At 38.1% G+C, this 17,064-nt stretch overlaps 1 protein-coding gene across 2 annotated transcripts in view; it reads right to left on the bottom strand.

The window, feature by feature from the left end:
* LOC124157917 (hillarin) overlaps positions 1 to 17,064 on the bottom strand; it is a 211,514-nt gene that overhangs the window by 4,890 nt on the left and 189,560 nt on the right. For both annotated transcript variants that reach the window (XM_046533003.1, XM_046533002.1), the window contains 7 exons: positions 10,156 to 10,272; positions 9,359 to 9,570; positions 7,896 to 8,256; positions 6,615 to 6,697; positions 6,270 to 6,413; positions 4,932 to 5,210; positions 2,159 to 2,367 (listed from right to left, as the gene is read on the bottom strand). In XM_046533003.1, coding sequence (XP_046388959.1) covers positions 2,159 to 2,367; positions 4,932 to 5,210; positions 6,270 to 6,413; positions 6,615 to 6,697; positions 7,896 to 8,256; positions 9,359 to 9,570; positions 10,156 to 10,272 — 1,405 coding nt within the window. The remainder of the gene's footprint in view (positions 1 to 2,158; positions 2,368 to 4,931; positions 5,211 to 6,269; positions 6,414 to 6,614; positions 6,698 to 7,895; positions 8,257 to 9,358; positions 9,571 to 10,155; positions 10,273 to 17,064) is intronic.

The raw sequence follows: 17,064 nt of genomic DNA, 5'->3' as shown, positions 1-17,064 counted from the left end.
GTTTCCACCCCATCTCGGGGGTGGAAAATTTTAATTATATTTTGACCAATGAAATCGATAGAAAAACGAATTCTAAGAATAAAATGTTCTATCCATTTTTTGCGTAAAATTAATATTTTTCGAGTTATTTGCGATTGAAAGTAACAGTTTTTTGACGAAAAAATCAACGATTTTAATCGATTATAGGCAAATAACTTGAAAAGTATTAATTTTATTAAGAAATTGTGAATTACAAAACTGTAGCTTGTAAAACATTAAATAAAAATGCTATTTTATATTTCCTTTATGACCAATTCGAACCGAGCTACAACTTGTTGATGGTCATGTATTGTTTGCCATACGCTAAATTTGAAAGATTCAATACCAAATAGCGGGAAAAATGTAATTTTTGAGGAAAAATTATGTAATCTGTTTAAAAGTGTTTTTAAAAAACTTTCTTATAATGAGGTAAAAAAATTTTTATCGTGAAATTTGAGCGAGTTATGATCAAAAATAAGATCAGTCCCTACTTTTTTGTACGAAAAAATCAGGGAAAACAACTCCTTATTACCACACTAGACAAAATTTATCAATGCCCTTCAGTACTTCTCTTTATTTAAGTATTGTTAATTGATCCTAGAAGTTTTTTTAATGTACAACTGTAAATTTTGAAAAAATTGGAGGAAAAAGTGAAAAGTCATTTTCTACAATTTCGTTAAAAATGCTCTTTTTTTCAAAATAACTCCAAAAAAACTGGAGATATGAAAAACATGCAAGAGTATTAAATTGTAGCTTCTTTATTTTCAAATACTTTGGTGTGTTTTAATTTTCTACATAATAAATATTTGGTGAGATATTGATAATTAAAATCTCCATTTCCAAGGGAGCACCACCTTATTTAAACCCTTAAATCCCTCCCCTTTCAAAAATAATGACTCGAAAAAAATGTAATTCACATGACCTTGTAGTCAGTAAAAACCCTACAAAATACAATTTAAATGAACTTTCTATCATAAAAAATAAAGGAGCTATGTTTGAAATACCAATCAAATTTATTTTCGAAAAATTCGAAATCCACAATTCAGAGCATAATATTCCTCATAATCAGCATATACTTTGTGTACTTTACGTTAGAAGCTAACGATACACTCAAATTTGCTACAAAATAAACACACATACCCATAAGATGTACATATACATACACATATGTGAGTATGTGTGCTCTCGCTCACAATGACCTGTGAGCATGCATGTGATGGGAAGACTGGAAGCCATACAGTCTCCGTTTGATTGTGTTTCATGTAATGTCTACATAAATGTAGATTTATTTGTTTATGTTACCATGACGAAGTTTGTTCTGTTTATCCTATTGTTATATCTTTTCTGTGCTGTGATTAAAATCATGAGAGAAAAAAGTGAATACATAATAAAAGGAGTAAGAAAGTGAATAAGATGATACAATGTGATAAATAATTTTTATTTTTAGGGTAAATAATTTTTTTTGCATTAACCCCCAATAAGGGTTGATTATTATGGGTTGAAACGCCTTAAAATTATTTTCCAAACAAAAAAATAACTATACAAATAATTGAAACTAAATTTTACTCGTATTTATCTTTAAAATATAATTTTTTAAGTTTTACCTTTTAGGGGTTGTTTTCACCCCTAAAAAATAAAAGGCGCCCTTGGGCTTAATATAGATTTTGAAGGAGGGGGTATGATTAGTCTAATCCCAAATATTTATGCAAATCGATTCGGTTTGAAAAAAATTTTTAAAGGAGGTATGGTTAGTATAATTACAAATTTTTATGCAAATCGATTCAGTTTGAAAATTCTTTTTTACATTAACCCCCAATAAGGGTTGATTATTATGGGTTGAAACGCCTTAAAATTATTTACCAAACATAAAAAAATAATTATACATATAATTTAAACTAAATTTTACACGTATTTAATTTTAAAAATAATTTTTTAAGTTCCAGCTTTTAGGGGTAGTTTTCACCCCTAAAAAATAAAAAGCGCCCTACGGCATAATATAGATTTTGAAGTAGGGGGTATAATTAGTCTAATCCCAAATATTGGTGCAAATCGATTCAGTTTGAAAAAATTGCAAGGTTTTTCACTTTTATGAGCTTCATTTCCTGGACTATAGCCATTACTTATCAATTAAGTTGCTCACCTGTTGAATCCGTGTTCATTACGGCTTTGGTGTTGGTGTCTGGGAAATAGAGACCATATCTAAAGAAAAGGGAGCGCACAAATGGCAGGTCCTCAAATTCTGAGAGAGTAATGGGTTGCTTGAGGAGTTGCCACTCTGGCTGCAAGGGATAAAACTCATAGATGAACTCTCTAGGATCTGTGAGGAAGTAGTGGTCATCATATTCATATCTGTGAAGAAAGAATTGTAAGAATTATTTCAAAGTTTTGAGCTTTCCTGTGTCATTGCTGAGGAGAATTTTAATCATCAAGACCTATGTCAAAGAATGAGTAAGGATTGTTCTTGTGGTGGAACCTTGGAAAAGTATCCATTAGAGCACTAACTGCTCTAAACATGGGCGTACCCAGAATCAAAACTGGGGATGGAGAGGGGGGGGGGGGGGGGGGGAAACTATCTGTAGTTATTCAAGTTGTATTTTTTTGAGCAGAAACCAAAATTTTAAGGAAATTATGACAGAAATTTATTAGTTTTTATGATTACAGTACACTCCTGAGTATTCGGGCTAGTGATGGGGAGGGAGGGCACGAATAATCGGAAAACACAGATAACCCAAACTTTCACTTTAATATCTTGCAATGTTCATAATTTACTTAAAACAAACAATATATTATTATTTATACAGTTATTCTGTTATTTTAGAGTGCTTCCCGGACTCAATGAGATCTTTCTTCACCAGTCCGCGATCTTTTTAGCGGCTCATAACATGGTTGTACTTGTCTTATTAATGTTTCATGTAAGGCCTGGTTTCAAAAACCACACATCCGTGGTTGTGTAATCACGGATACAGAAAAGTGGTTTGCATGAATGCTTCAAAACTACTGCTCGACATCGGTAACTACACTGTCAGTCACCATGCCACGTATTCGCATCTCGCTCATGTTTCCCGGGTTGCAATTGCTATGGGACATGTACCAAAAGTAAGGTTCCCAATGAGCTACAATGTTGAGCAAAGGTGATAGCCTAAATCACACAACATTGCCGTGCACAGTGGTTCCCCTACTCTAGAGTCCGCCAGTACGCGATTCACTTTGTCGCTCATTATTGGCTTAGCAACCTTCAACAATGAAAGTGATGATCCCCGTCCCCGCCAACTGTGAGGATCGAGCAGTAATCCGATTTTTCCTTTCAAGGAAGTTACCGCCATTGGAGATTCATCAGCAACTGACTGAACTTTATGGTGAAGGGTGCATGTCCTTTCAGCTCGTCTACAAATGTTGCTGGGCTTTTGCCGATGGTCGCACGGAAGTTCACGATGAGAATGGAGTGGAAGACCGCCGGTTTTGGATTGTCCAGAAGATCAACAGTGAGCTACTCAAAGATCGGAGGGTCACTGTCCGTGAATTTGTTGAACGCATTCCTGAAGCTTCCCAAGGCACAATTGAAAGAAATTTAACAGAAACGTTGGGTTATTGCAAGATGTATGCTTGCTGGGTCCCCCGTATGCAGACTGATGGACACATGCAGCAACGCCTTGACTGTGCTCGCAAATTTCTTCAACAATTTTAAGGGGGGGAGGAGTTGTTGGTCTCTATTGTCACCGGAGATGAAGCGTGGGTGTTTCATTATATCCCTGACACAAAACTCATAGGTGGCAACCGCTTCAAGAGCGATGATGAAGTCCGAGCAGAGGTCGCACTCTTCCTCAACGGGTTGGCGGGAGACTTCCTCAACTTAGGGATAGAAAAGCTGGACCACTGTCTTTAAAAGTGTGTCAAAAAAATGGAGACTACGTTGAAAAATAATCAAAAGTGTAAGCTTTTCAACGATGTGAAAATTAATATAAAATAAATAAAGTTTTATATTTGTAAAAAATATGGGAACCTTACTTTTGGTACAACCCTCGTATCTGTGATCACGGAGTGCAGTCGCACACTGCGAAGCTTGGAAAACAGAAACACGGTACTCCCATGAATGCAGCTAGCGTGCGATCGCTTCAATTTTACGAAGGGGATTATAACGGAAATAATAAGCCCTATGTATCCTAGCATTAATTCAGTAATTTCGGCGATTTTGCGTCCAATTTTATTTTTTTAAATAAAGATCACGGAAAAAATTGAACAAGAGTGAAAATCATGCACGGAAAATCTGCGACCCAGATAAACCGCAGCTGGATAATCAGGATTCTGCTTTATTTGCTTGAAAAAATAATGATTTTTATTTTACTTCCATGTCTTATACTAATATCATTTTTCTTCAAAAGGAAAATATGTTCATAACTCTTGTTTTGAACTAAATTTATTTTCCCTTCTAGGGGGGGAGAAGTAGCTCCCTTTACACCCAGCTGGGTACACCCATGGCTATAAGGGAGTGTTAGAGGTTTTTAATTTTCCATTAATCTGAATTTTAAAATGTCTTTTACCTGTATTTAATGGTAGATCAAAGAAAAGAGCCAAATTACCCTTGGAAGATAGACAACAAATGATTAACCCAGAGTTTTTTTGTGGTTCATGTACACTTCACATTCACGGCAACATTTCCACTCCTTTGTTATTGGGAAGAAGCAATGCTATGGCCCGTGTAATCTTGTGGCGCTATGAAAAATTCTGCTGAATTATTTTGTTCCTCTATCATTCATTATTTTCGAATTCATATTTCAATTTTAATACTTGTCTTCAAATCTTTCCATAATTTCTCATTGGACATGGATTATTTTTAATCATTTATCTTGTAATATACTGCATAGTAGCGAAAAACCCCACGAAAATAAACCAATCTTCATTCAGATATATTTTACCTCAGACTGTCAGATTTTCCTTTTCCCGTTGGACTATTTCCAGTCACCGGACTTGATGTCATTGCTGGAGTAGGGCTATTGGTCACTCCTGGCTTTGGAACCTCTTTTGCATTAACTAGGTGACGTGCACCCCAATTGCATTGAACAAATCTCCATGCACCAGCTACAAAGACTGCATTCCACGAGTTCCTAAAGCGGTTGTCTTCAAACCGAACTCCTGGCTGGTAGCCGGCTGACTTGGAATAACCTTTGATAACCACGCAGTGAAGACCGGCATAACTGAAAAAATATGGAAAAGGATACATAGTAAGGTATTGAAATTTGAGAGCAACCTGCTGAGCTTTTCAAATAATTTTGATTTCTGATGATAGACTTATGAATTTGGGGTATTTTATAAAAATACAGGGAGAGTGCATGCTGAACTTAATACATTAGGAGAGGGTGGGTTCTATGGTTTTGATGATATTTTATTGTCATAGTATGACAATATTCATTTGGAGAGACTATGAGACGAGAAATTGTGTAGAAAAAAAATCATGGCAACGTTTAATATTTTTGAGAGAGAAATTCAGAATAATGTATTCACTCATTCGCTCAGTGATTCCACCTGAAGGTTGATTTAGTTAGGTAATGGTAGAGCTCATCACAGACTATGCCACAGGTATGTGAACTTCACCCATTCAAGGTAGGGGGACCGGTTCGTTTCCCTGGGCCATGAGAATTTTGATTTGGGGTGCCTGAAGGCTTCACCCAGGATTCAAACCCAGGTCCCCTCCACCAGCAGCCAATTGCACTTGCCAACAGGCTACCACACTCCCCATTCATAAGATAATGTATCCCCAAGATAATATATTAGACTTGATAATTTAAGAAATAATATTTTCATACCTGCTGCCAATTTCATATCTGACTTAAAGGGTGAGTGGGGTTGGAAGTTTTCTGGGGGTTCTCTTTTATGAAATGTTCAGACATCTTCGAACTATAGTTCGAAGATGTCTGAACATTTCATAAAAAGGTGCTTGCCTGAATACTTATTGATAGCTCTTCTGTGGAAATTGTTTTTTACATTTAAAAATTTAAATTTCCTTTGGGAAATGAAATTATTTTTAAAATTTTGTATAGTGAATTAGTAATTTGGAGTTTTTTTTTCTCTCAGGATCTCACAGTCTGTTTCACTGTCCATGCATCAAAGTCACACAACACTTAAAATACATGGTCTCAAATAGTCATTGATATGTTACCATCAAAAACCAAGTACATACATACTTTGAGTTTTCTTTATGCAGAAACCATTGAAACACATGAGACAATTCTTTTTGATTTAACATGCGTAAGTACCTGCAGAGACGCTTAAAAAGTACGTGGTAGCTCTCTGTTCCATGTTTAATTCCTCTTAAGAGGCCCATTGGTGTATCCCCTCTGAGATTATCATCAAACTGCATAGTGTTGAGATTTTTTACTGTTATCCATCTGAAAATTGTCCTGTTAAAAAAGAAAGAGATTAGATCAGACAATTTCATTCCAGTTCTATAATGATGCAATTTTTTCAGAAATCAAATCATGTATTTTTTCTTAAATTTAGCCTGATTAAATTATTATTTTTTCTGTTTTACTGGGTATTTATGTATTTTATGACATTTTTGACACTTGTGATTTACTTAATTATGTTATCAGTCTGCTTACCTGGCCTTTTCAACATCTGAACCACACCTTCCTACCAGCTGCCTCACCAAGTCAGTAAATGTTTTCTGGTCCTCTTGAGCCACCTGGAAAATACCAACAGATTGATCAGCCTTACTTATATTAATTCTTAAAATTTTCTGAACATTGATCCACGGAAAATTCATGGAAGAAATGTTTTTAATGAAACATGACAAACTCATTTCTGTTTTAAAAATATATTTTGGCAAATATCAAATATAACTTCTTCCCGGAGAGAAATTTTAAGGTATGTTTCCCAATGACAGTTGAAGAGATTTTACAAACAGGCTAAAAAAGAAGTCCATAGTAATTTAGGGTCTGTTATTTACCTATTGACGTATCATAAATTCATGACATGCCATAATTTATTATGGTGGTCAATTATGATTATTGAAAATATTAAATAGGCACACATGATAATTTTCTACAGCTATTTGCTATAAAAACAGTGATATACATAATAATGTGCAATTTTGAAGGGACTGCTTACAATCCCAATTTGAGTGAAGTCATATGATTGTTGCTCATGGTAAAACTTTTGGTGATGTATTTAATGAAATGTATTTAATGTACAAAAATGAGGAACATTTCATTCATATGGTATCCATTGAAATGAATTAAATGTGTGCAAAATCATGAAAATGTACTATAATTTGAGAGCAAAATTTAACTTTCAGTATAGTATTAACAAACAGGCATCATCTTAAGGCCTTTGGTACTAAACTTTCTAATTATCCAAAAAAATTAAAGCAAGGGTAAGAATGTTGTAGCTTGCAAAAAGAAATTTATTTAATTAGCAGAATTTAGGCATTGTGCACTTAGTCTTTCATGATGTATGTACATTCTGTGGAAGGGAAGGTGAGTTCATAAGCCCTCTGGTTCTGATGGCAGTGCAGAGGGGTGCAGCTAGGAATTAAGGCTAGGGGGGTTTCAGGCGCAAAACACTGGGGTGTCTGAGGGTGTGGAATACCAACCAGGGTAAGCGGGAGGTGTGGGGGCCCTCCCATAGAAAAGTTTTCAGAGAACTGGTTCAAAATGTTGAGTTTTACAGCCTTCTGAGGGATATTTTATTAATATTTACACTATTCTATAAGTAATATTAATCCAATTAAGTGAAATGGATTAAACTTAAAAATTTCTCTGAGTTCTGGAGGGGGGGGGGGGGGGTTTATACCCCAGAACCCCCACTCGCTGTGCCACTGGCAGCGCATACCTGAATTATGTGAGCGGATAGGAAAACTGGATCAGAATGTTCAAACTCACCGAGATGGCAATCTGGTCCACTTGTGCGAATTCAATGGGGTGTTGGTAGAGGTGTGCCTTGGGGATGGGAGGGGGCATGGGTGCCGGAGGTTGCGACGGATACGGCTCGAGGAGGATCGCAGTTTCCTCGGCGCTCATGACGCCCTCTTCCGGCAATCCGATTCGCCCTCCTCCACCCTTCACGCCTCTTCCTCCTCCCCCTCTCGACGTCCTCAGGCCCCCATGACCAAAGTCGTCATCTTCATCGTCCAGCTCGTCGTCAAGGTACAATGACTCTGCTCGCATGTACTCACTTCTCTTCTCGTTGATCAGATCCAACATCTCTCTGCTCTGTTTCTCCACCAGTGCAGCAGTTGCGGCTCTGAAAAAGTTATTATTATAAATGTGTAGAATTTTATATATACATACATATAGAAAAAATTATTTGATTTTGTAGCAAAAAGTGTCCCTTTGCCAAACATAGACCGTATTATGAGATGACTTCTTCTCCGGTTTTCTGCCAGGTCAAGTCATCTGCTGCCATTGATTCAATGACTTTCGCCGCCATCCTCCTCAGGACATGTATGCCAGGGTGGATTTTCTCAAGCTTAGCCAGAAGATGGAATTCACCCATTCAGAAGCAACCTGACTTGAAACTGACAGTTCTGAATCACGTATAAAGGTGAGAAAATCCAACTCAGCATGAATGCCCTGGGGATGATGGTGGAGTAAAAATGTTAGCAGCAGGAGACCTGACCCAGTGAGGAACTCGAGAAGAATTCATCTCATTAGTTTGCTAGGAAAGAACTAAATCCTACAGATTATAAATTACAGTGCAACCTCGATATAACGACACCCCACGGTGCACTAATAAACACTCGCTATAGCGAATTGTCGCTTTACCGGAGGTGGAGCAAATAATAGCCAATATACCTGTTGCGAACAGATATACAGGAACAGGAGTGGTGCGGCGACAGATAAACATCTATCCGATAAACGTAAGCATAAATCCAGACGAAAGGCGATGTTTTTTTGCATCACTAAATTTCCTTACTCAAATAACGACTAACTATTCAAACAATTTATAAGCGCCGCACTGAATAAAAATCATTCAAAGCATTGTTTCGTCAATCATTATATTTATCGAACGACAGTTTACCACATAAATTTGAGACTGAGCACTCCATTAACTTCATTTCTTACAGATCGCTAGCAATTACAGAGGTTAAGGAGTCTTGATGAAAGTCTTCCGGCGGTGAAACCCTCGCTATGGCGAGAGCCAACACCGAAAGGGTCTCGTAAAAACGAATTTTTTAACATGCTCATTATAGGGTCAATTGACGGTGCATCGGCTATATCTCGTAATAGCGGGGGTGTCGCTATAGCCCGTACTCGCTTTAACGAGGTTCCACTGTATGTATTTATCGTGAAAGCATAGGATATTCCTTAACAGGCTGAGTATTTAGGAATAATTGAATTATTACCTTTCATGCTCAAGTAGTTTCCTTGTTATTGATTCTTTCTTCCGATCTCTCCGTAGGGTCATATTCTTCTCCAGGTCTTCCCTTTCCTGCTGTAATCTCAAAGAGATTTCTTCATCTCCTGTTCCCTTCTTCTTCTTTCTGCTTCCACCGATGGCTGACATTTCCCGTTCAAAGCGAGATGATAGTCTTTCAAGCTCCTTCTCCCATTCTTCCTGCTCAGTAAAAGAAATGCTACATTACAGACCCCAACGTGAAATAGAAATGTAATCAGAAAATGAGTGCATGTAAAAATCCAGCACCTTTAGAAATTCAGATTGATAGGATTAGATTTGAGCTGTATCTCCATGATTTCATTTCAAAGCATGATTTAAAAAAAAGCTGTTATCTTTAAATTTAATATTTTGTGAAATTTTCTCAGCCTTCCATTCACATTTACAGTTTATCCATTATTTACAGTTCATTAATGGAGACTAAAATATTTATCCTACAGTAAAAGTCCTAGAAATGATAATGTCCATCATTGCTGGGAAAGCATTAAATTCTAGTCTTTTTATAAGAAAATAATTATGGACTAGCCAGTAAGAAAACCTTTACAGAGTCACCCGCTATTGCCCTGAAAGTGTAAACAATCCACTGGGAGAGTAGATACGTTGGTACTTAAATGTTTAGTACACCTGGTGTGACACAAATGATTTTTCAGTCAGCCCAATCTTTCGTTTTCATGAAGAAGATGAGTAAAAAAAATGCCAAGGTTTATTACCACAGTTAGATTACAATTTGCTCCCTCATGCACTCACCCTGAATTCCTCTGTCATTCGCATGTCTTCTTCTTCCCTCTGCTTGGCAAACTTCCTGTAAAGGTCGTCTTCCTCTCTGCGATGTTTCATTTCCAATTTTGTCTGCTCATCCCGGTCCTGTAAGAAATGAAATAATTAAATTAATGGTTTGAATATATTTTTCAAGCAAGAAGGACAAAGAAATTTTGGCAAGACTTTGGGCCAGCTTAGTTAAACCTTTTCTAGCCAAATTTCTGTTTTATGATGACCACCCAATTCTTTTTTCTCAGTCATTTGTGATAAAATCTTATTTGCAGACTTTTGCAGATGCCTAAGTGGGGACTTAAGATATTTTCATTAAAGGCTGATTTCAGGGATGCTGACTTACAAATAATATTGGGGGGGCCCAAACCGGGGATCTTGCTTCAGGAAATTTTATTAGTAGTGAGTTTTAAGTTTTTTTTAAGCATTTTAGAAGAGTCATATGATCAACATTAGAACCCCGATCACTCAAATCTCGATATTTGGACACTCCGGGGAATATTGACAAGCCTGACATATTTTTTCCTCACATCCATAGCGAATTTTTGAGCGGGCTCGGGCCCCATCAGACCCCATGGGGTCACTGGCTGATTTGTATGCGCAAATTCCCTTCTACTGAATGCAAGGCCAGAGCCAAATTTTGGGAGGTGATTCATATGGAGGGGGGTTTCACATGGAGAGTGTTCACTTCAGTTTATCTCCCAAACATTTGGGGGGTGGGGAGAGGGCTGAACCCCTAGAATACACCCCAATCTCACATTTGGCTGTCGTTGAATGGATGGTTTTCCACTGTCAGTCATTGAAGTCACCAAAACATCACCCAAATTCTTGGAATCTGATAAATCCGAGTGAAGGATTGAAACATTAAATTGAATAATTTTCAATTTTCTTGCAAGGATATTAAGACTGCGGCCCAAGTAATCAAAATTACAAGGGTCCGAAACCTTTTCTTTATATCCTTCCAAACAACCCTTGGAAGAGCAGCAAATCATTTTTTATACTTTTAAAAATATCAATTTTTGGAAGTAAAGCCTCGAGATGAATTAGTTCGGCAATTCTTCACAAAAAAATCGGTCAGTATGTGTCCAGGGTGACACAGATTCCTCAAAATTTTTTGTTGCCTGCTCTTCTTGAAAAGTCTTCCAACTCATGCAATATTTGCTTCATATATCTCCGAATGTTGGATCATATCCCCAAAGAGATATCCTGACAATTCCAATTTTCCACTAAAATATTTAGGGTGTGTTATAAAGGTGTACATCCATGGGCGTACCCAGTGGGGGCAGGGGGGGGGGGGTAACTGCCCCCCCCCTAGAAGCAAAAATAAATTTAGTTCAAAGCAAAAATTATGAACAAATTTTCCTTTTGAAAAAAAAATGATATTAGTATAAGACATTGAAGTAAAATAAAAATCACTATTTTTTGAAGCAAATAATTATAAAAACTAATTAATTGCTGTCATAATTTCCTCAAAGTTTTGGTTTCATTACCCTTTCCTGTGCAAAAAATTACAACTTCAACGACCACGGCTAGTTTTGACCCCCCCACCCCCCAAAGTTTTGATTCTGGGTACGCCCATGTGTGCATGTAAAAAAATGGTGCTCATAAAACAAACGTGCCGGAGATAGTTTCACGTGTTCCAACCCAAACGAACCTTAACCCCGGAATTTATTCCCCTCTTTAAAGCTACCCTCTCAAGTGACATTTTTCCGGCTCAGGTACACAGAAAGTACGGAAAAAGAATTCGGATAAAACATGCATGCACAGCACAGAAACTGCCGTGGCTCTTCGCGATCGTTTGCGCAACTGGAAAAATGCTAATATGATCGGTATGAAATCTGCGCTGCGATCCAATTTACGAAACTGTTTCCACATCTGTCGGTCGACTCAACCCCCGCACTGCTCCGGCAAAAGGAAAGAGCATGAATCCAAAAAAGGACTGCTGGAAAGTAGGCGAGAGAGGAGGAAGGAGGTTGGTTGCTTTGTGTGGAGCGGTAGGTAGATCGGACCGATGTTTGAGGGGAAGTAGGTACATGCGACCCTCGAAGCGTAATCGCCAGATGTAACGTAACCTCGGATTCCTTCCCAATGAATCTACGAGAAATGATCCTCATCATGAATTACTTCAATTGTGCGCTGGGACGATTAGAGCCTGAAAGTAAATTATTAATTAATGATCATTACCAATATTTTCTACATGGCACTTCCTTTGGAAAGCGCTCCGAGAAACAAATGAGGCACGATGAAGTTAGTTTCTGCCGATCGAAAGCGCGAGTAATGAGTAACCGGGTAAACAACTCGAAATGAGTTTCTCTCTAACTGGAAACTAGTTTTTTTTCGTGAGGTGTAATTTCCTTGAGGAAACATATTGTTCCCAAGAGGCATCGTGACTTCATCCCGAGGTGAAGAAGAATGTCTCAATTTAATGGTAAATTTTCAATTTCTTTTCTGTTATAACTAAGATTTTTGGGTGTTGATACGTAAATTGCATCGTACGTTGTTGTAAGAAGATCGTTTACTTCTTACTCTGTTATAATACCTTTCTCCGTGCTACCAGTGAGGTACATTATGGTATTGTATAAAGTGTATGTTGCGAGCATTTTAACGGTGTTGCTGGCCATAGAATCAGCTCTGATATAGTCACATTTTACGGTACCAAAATTGTACTAGCACCAAGTTCAAAACTGATATGTATTATAACCATAATTTGCACTCTATTTCAAGGGCGTACCCAGGATCATAACTAGGGGAGGGGTAAGCCATGGGAATTACGAGACTATTTCCTTGAAAAAATAGTTTTATTTTAGTTACATTTCTTATACTAATATATATGTCATTTTTCGTGGGTTTAAAGAAAATTTGTGGAATACTTTCGTTTCAATTCAGTACTGATTTTGCTTATAGACTTTTGAGATTTTTGCTTCTAGGGGGGCGGGGGGCAGCTTCCCCCCTGCCCCTCGCTGATTACGCCCATGCTCTATTTAAGAATCATAAGATTTCTTGATTTCATACATGGCCCATTATTACTAGACTCCATTCTTTCGGGAATTCCCGTGGCTTTGAGTGACATTTTTTTGTCTTGTAAAAATCTTATAAGAAATTTTATGAGACACGTGAATAGCAACCTATCCCGAGACGGCAACATGTGTTTATATTAAAGTTTATCTTAACTTTTTCGAATTTAGCTTCTTAATACCCTTAAATGGAAAATTGATAAGTAGGTATATGTGTATGGGCACCTATTTACGACGATGGTTTATGGGATTAATATAATAGGTTTCTTGACTATAATATCTGTATGCGATTAGGTGTAAACCAGGATTTCCGCATTTACTCTCCCTTGGCGCCACCACACCTGCACCCCAGCCCAGCAGCATTTACCCGCAGATAAAATCTGCGTATTCATGATTCCGACATCCGCATTTAGGATCTACGGAAAAATCTGTGAAATATTCTTAATAATAGAATATTCTTTTATTTCCGCAGGAACAGAAAAGCATGATTTTCCATGTGGTAGCCCAAGTCGCCCTATTGGAGGCACTGGGATTCTTCCATCCTAATCTCTTCCTTCCCTATACCCATACCCTGGAGCGTCGTCGGGCTCCTATCGCGCTTTCTTTCCTTTTTTCCTTCCTCTCCTGAGGAGTGCGGGCGTAAAAGTCTCGGACTTAGTTCCCGGCCCTCAAGAGCGATACCCCTGACCACTCGTTTCCAAAAAATCCGCATTTAAGGAACGGGGAAATTTCTTTCAGGGGGTGGGGCTGGGGTAAACACCTAGAATGCACTCCACTCTCATATTTACACGTTCCTAAAGCATATTTCGAAATCAACGAGCCTTCAACTTGAGTGTTTCGAACGGGGGAGGTCAAGGTCAGGGGCGCAGCTAGGAATTAAGGCTAGAGGGGGATTCAGGCGCAACTAAATACTGGGGTGCCTGGGTGTGTGGTATACCCGCCAGGGTAAGCGGGAGGTGCGGGGACCCTCCGCCAGAAAAAAATTAAGATGAATGGTTCAAAATGTTGAGTTTTACGGCCTTCTGAGGGACATTTTGTTAATCCTCATACTATTCTATTATTAATATCAATCCAATTAAGTAAAATAGATTTAACTCAAAAATTATCTGAGCTCTGGGAGGGGGGTTTATCCCCCAAACCCCCCCCCTCGCTGCGCCACTGGTCAAAGCAATAGCCCAGCGGGGAGGAACAAGAGGTGTTAACCCAATTCTTCCAAGACAGTTTTGGGAGATTATTTTTGCCCCTTTTGAACCCCTTCGAAATGCACCCTTATACCATAGAAGAAAGACCCTCCTCCTTCTTCCATGCTTATACCTCCTACTGAACCTGCTCCGACAATTTTTTCGGCACGCGAGCGTTGCGAAAGCAGTATCCAATCATGCGCTGAAAATGTGGTATTTATCGAAGTAAGTCTTAAAAAAACCTTTTGAGGCGAATTAATCATTTCTACTTTTAGAGGTTAGGTTTCTAAAAATAACGCGATAATCCTTCATATTTTTCATGTTGACTAAAAAGTAAGAGTCAAGAGCGATTGTTTTATAGCAGTGGATTTTTCTCTCTCATGTAAAAAAATGCTTTTAAATCTTCAATTAAAAATTTTCCCCAACGAAACAGCTTCTGGGCTATATTTGGCTCCAGAATTAATGGGATTGAATTTCGTCAAGCACAGTGCCTGAGTGCTATTAGTCTCATAATTGCCCGGGAAATTGTGGTCGGCTTAAGCGGTGAAATAAGTGAAAGTGGTGAAACGTAAAATTATGAGGAATATTAAATCGGTATGTCGTCATTGTTCACAAATTTTAAGCAGACTCTCTCGTCGAGGTTGGAGGGATCCGTTTGAGTGTTCAGTGTTGAACATCGGGGACATAATGTGTATAATTTTCTGTGAGGTCAGTTTTAATATGCTACCTGTATTTATTAGCCTGACATTGGTAGACACTGGTGTACGCAGGGGCGGATTCAAGCACAGTTTAAGCACCAAAGCGCGTGCCTCGGGCTCGGAACACAAATAGATAGGAAAGGAATTAAGAAATAAAACTATTTTAAACTCGGGAATGCCCTGGAGAGAGCATAGATATTGTACGCGGAACAATTAATATCTTGACCACACATCTATTTACATTCAAGATTTAAAAGCACTAAAATATTTAGCTACATTAACATGCTGCAAATGCTCAAATTCGGAAACTTCTAAATTGTGAAGTCTTAAATTCTCCACGAAAAAGCTCATTTATTGATCGGGCAGTCATTGTTTGGGTGGATGACACTGGTGTATGAAGATGCAGCGTACTTTACTTTAAATAGATTAATAGGCTTTGCGATGTTATTGATGGTTTTGGACATCGCAAGGCGGGGCTCAGGCTCCACAGCTCAGCTCCCCAAACGTGGCAGCCAAATCCCTCTATCGCAGATGAGACTCATTCCCTATTACAAAGCTATCGAAACTTCTGATGCTCCTTACTGAAGGTTACTATTTGCAGCTGGAACTACTCCTCGTCCATTTTACCGATATTTTTATCAATTTATTATATTTTATTTATTTTATTTGTACTACTAATTTTTAAACTCTCCGTCTTTATTTTACCAACCCATTCTAAAATTTAAAAGGCGCACTTTGTACCATTAACTCCACCCCGTGGGCTACCTTTAATTGTGGGCCATATCGTGGTAACTTAGTGGGAAGAGGGCTGGGCTGCTGATCGAGGGGTCCGGTGTTCAAATCTTGGTTGATCCTACGAGCTCCTCCAAAACAAAATCCTCGAAGGACGAGGTGGCCTGGGGAAACGAAATTTTTTATTGCTCCCCTACCTTGAATGTGTGATATTCTTACGTTTGTGGAGTTTCGTCTTGGGTGAGCTCAATGCCCTAACCTATTCAAACGAATATTCGGAATAAATCGGATTAATTAATGCATTTCCAACATTTTCCCCAGCACACGCGTCAACATCTCTCGCTCAAGTCACAAGTGAGTGAGTATACTTGGGCAAACCGAAAATTTCCTTAGGAGAGGGATATTATTTTTTATTCGAAGATTTTCCCGTTGAACTAGATCAAGATTCACGAGCCTTTTCTCTCGTCACGACGAAACACATATCCTTCCAGCGAAAATAAAATCAATGAGTGAGATCTAAATTTTACGAACCCCCTCTAAACTTTCAATTGTTCGCGGTGTGCCGTCAACCTCCCCGTGGGAAACCTTTCCATGGAACGTAAAAGAACGATCGAGATACAGCATTTTTTCTTCCATAGTTTTGGGAGACATCGAAGGGGAGTTTCTAAAGAAAGTTACAAATGAGAAAGGAGAAAACGGATCGATAATCCATCGATGAAGGGGGCTCATTGGTCATGTAAATATTTATGCAGTAGATCCTCAACTAACCGGTTGATTAATTAAATCCCGATTTCGTCGGAAGCATAGCCTTCGATGCCGGCTCAACCTCCTTTGCAAAAAATTTATTTTATTTTCGCTGGAAGGATGTGTTCGTTTTGTCAAGAGAAACGTCAAGTGAATCTTGATCCGGTTCAACTGGAAAATCTTCGAAAAAAATAATGTCCCTCTCAGTGGAGGAAATTTTCGGAATACACAAGGAAACTCACTCATGACTTATGAGGTAGATGTTAACGCGTGTGCTGGGAAAATTTTTGGAAATGCATGCGTTGATCCGGTTTATTCCTGAAGATTCTGCGCGTTAATTCTAGTACAACAAGTTTAAACCAAAATTTATGAAAATAAATACTATCATGAGCTATTAATAACTGTGATGACTAGATTTGGCGTTGGTTTAATTCATCAGAATATTTTCATGACAAATGAGGATGTAATATTATCTATTAATATATCTAAATATGTAATTAATTTTTTATTTGATATATT

This window comes from Ischnura elegans, chromosome 4, assembly GCF_921293095.1.
Source record: "Ischnura elegans chromosome 4, ioIscEleg1.1, whole genome shotgun sequence".
NCBI lineage: Eukaryota > Metazoa > Arthropoda > Insecta > Odonata > Coenagrionidae > Ischnura > Ischnura elegans.
Note: the sequence above shows the minus strand (reverse complement) of the source record. Positions and strands in the feature narration are given on the sequence as shown.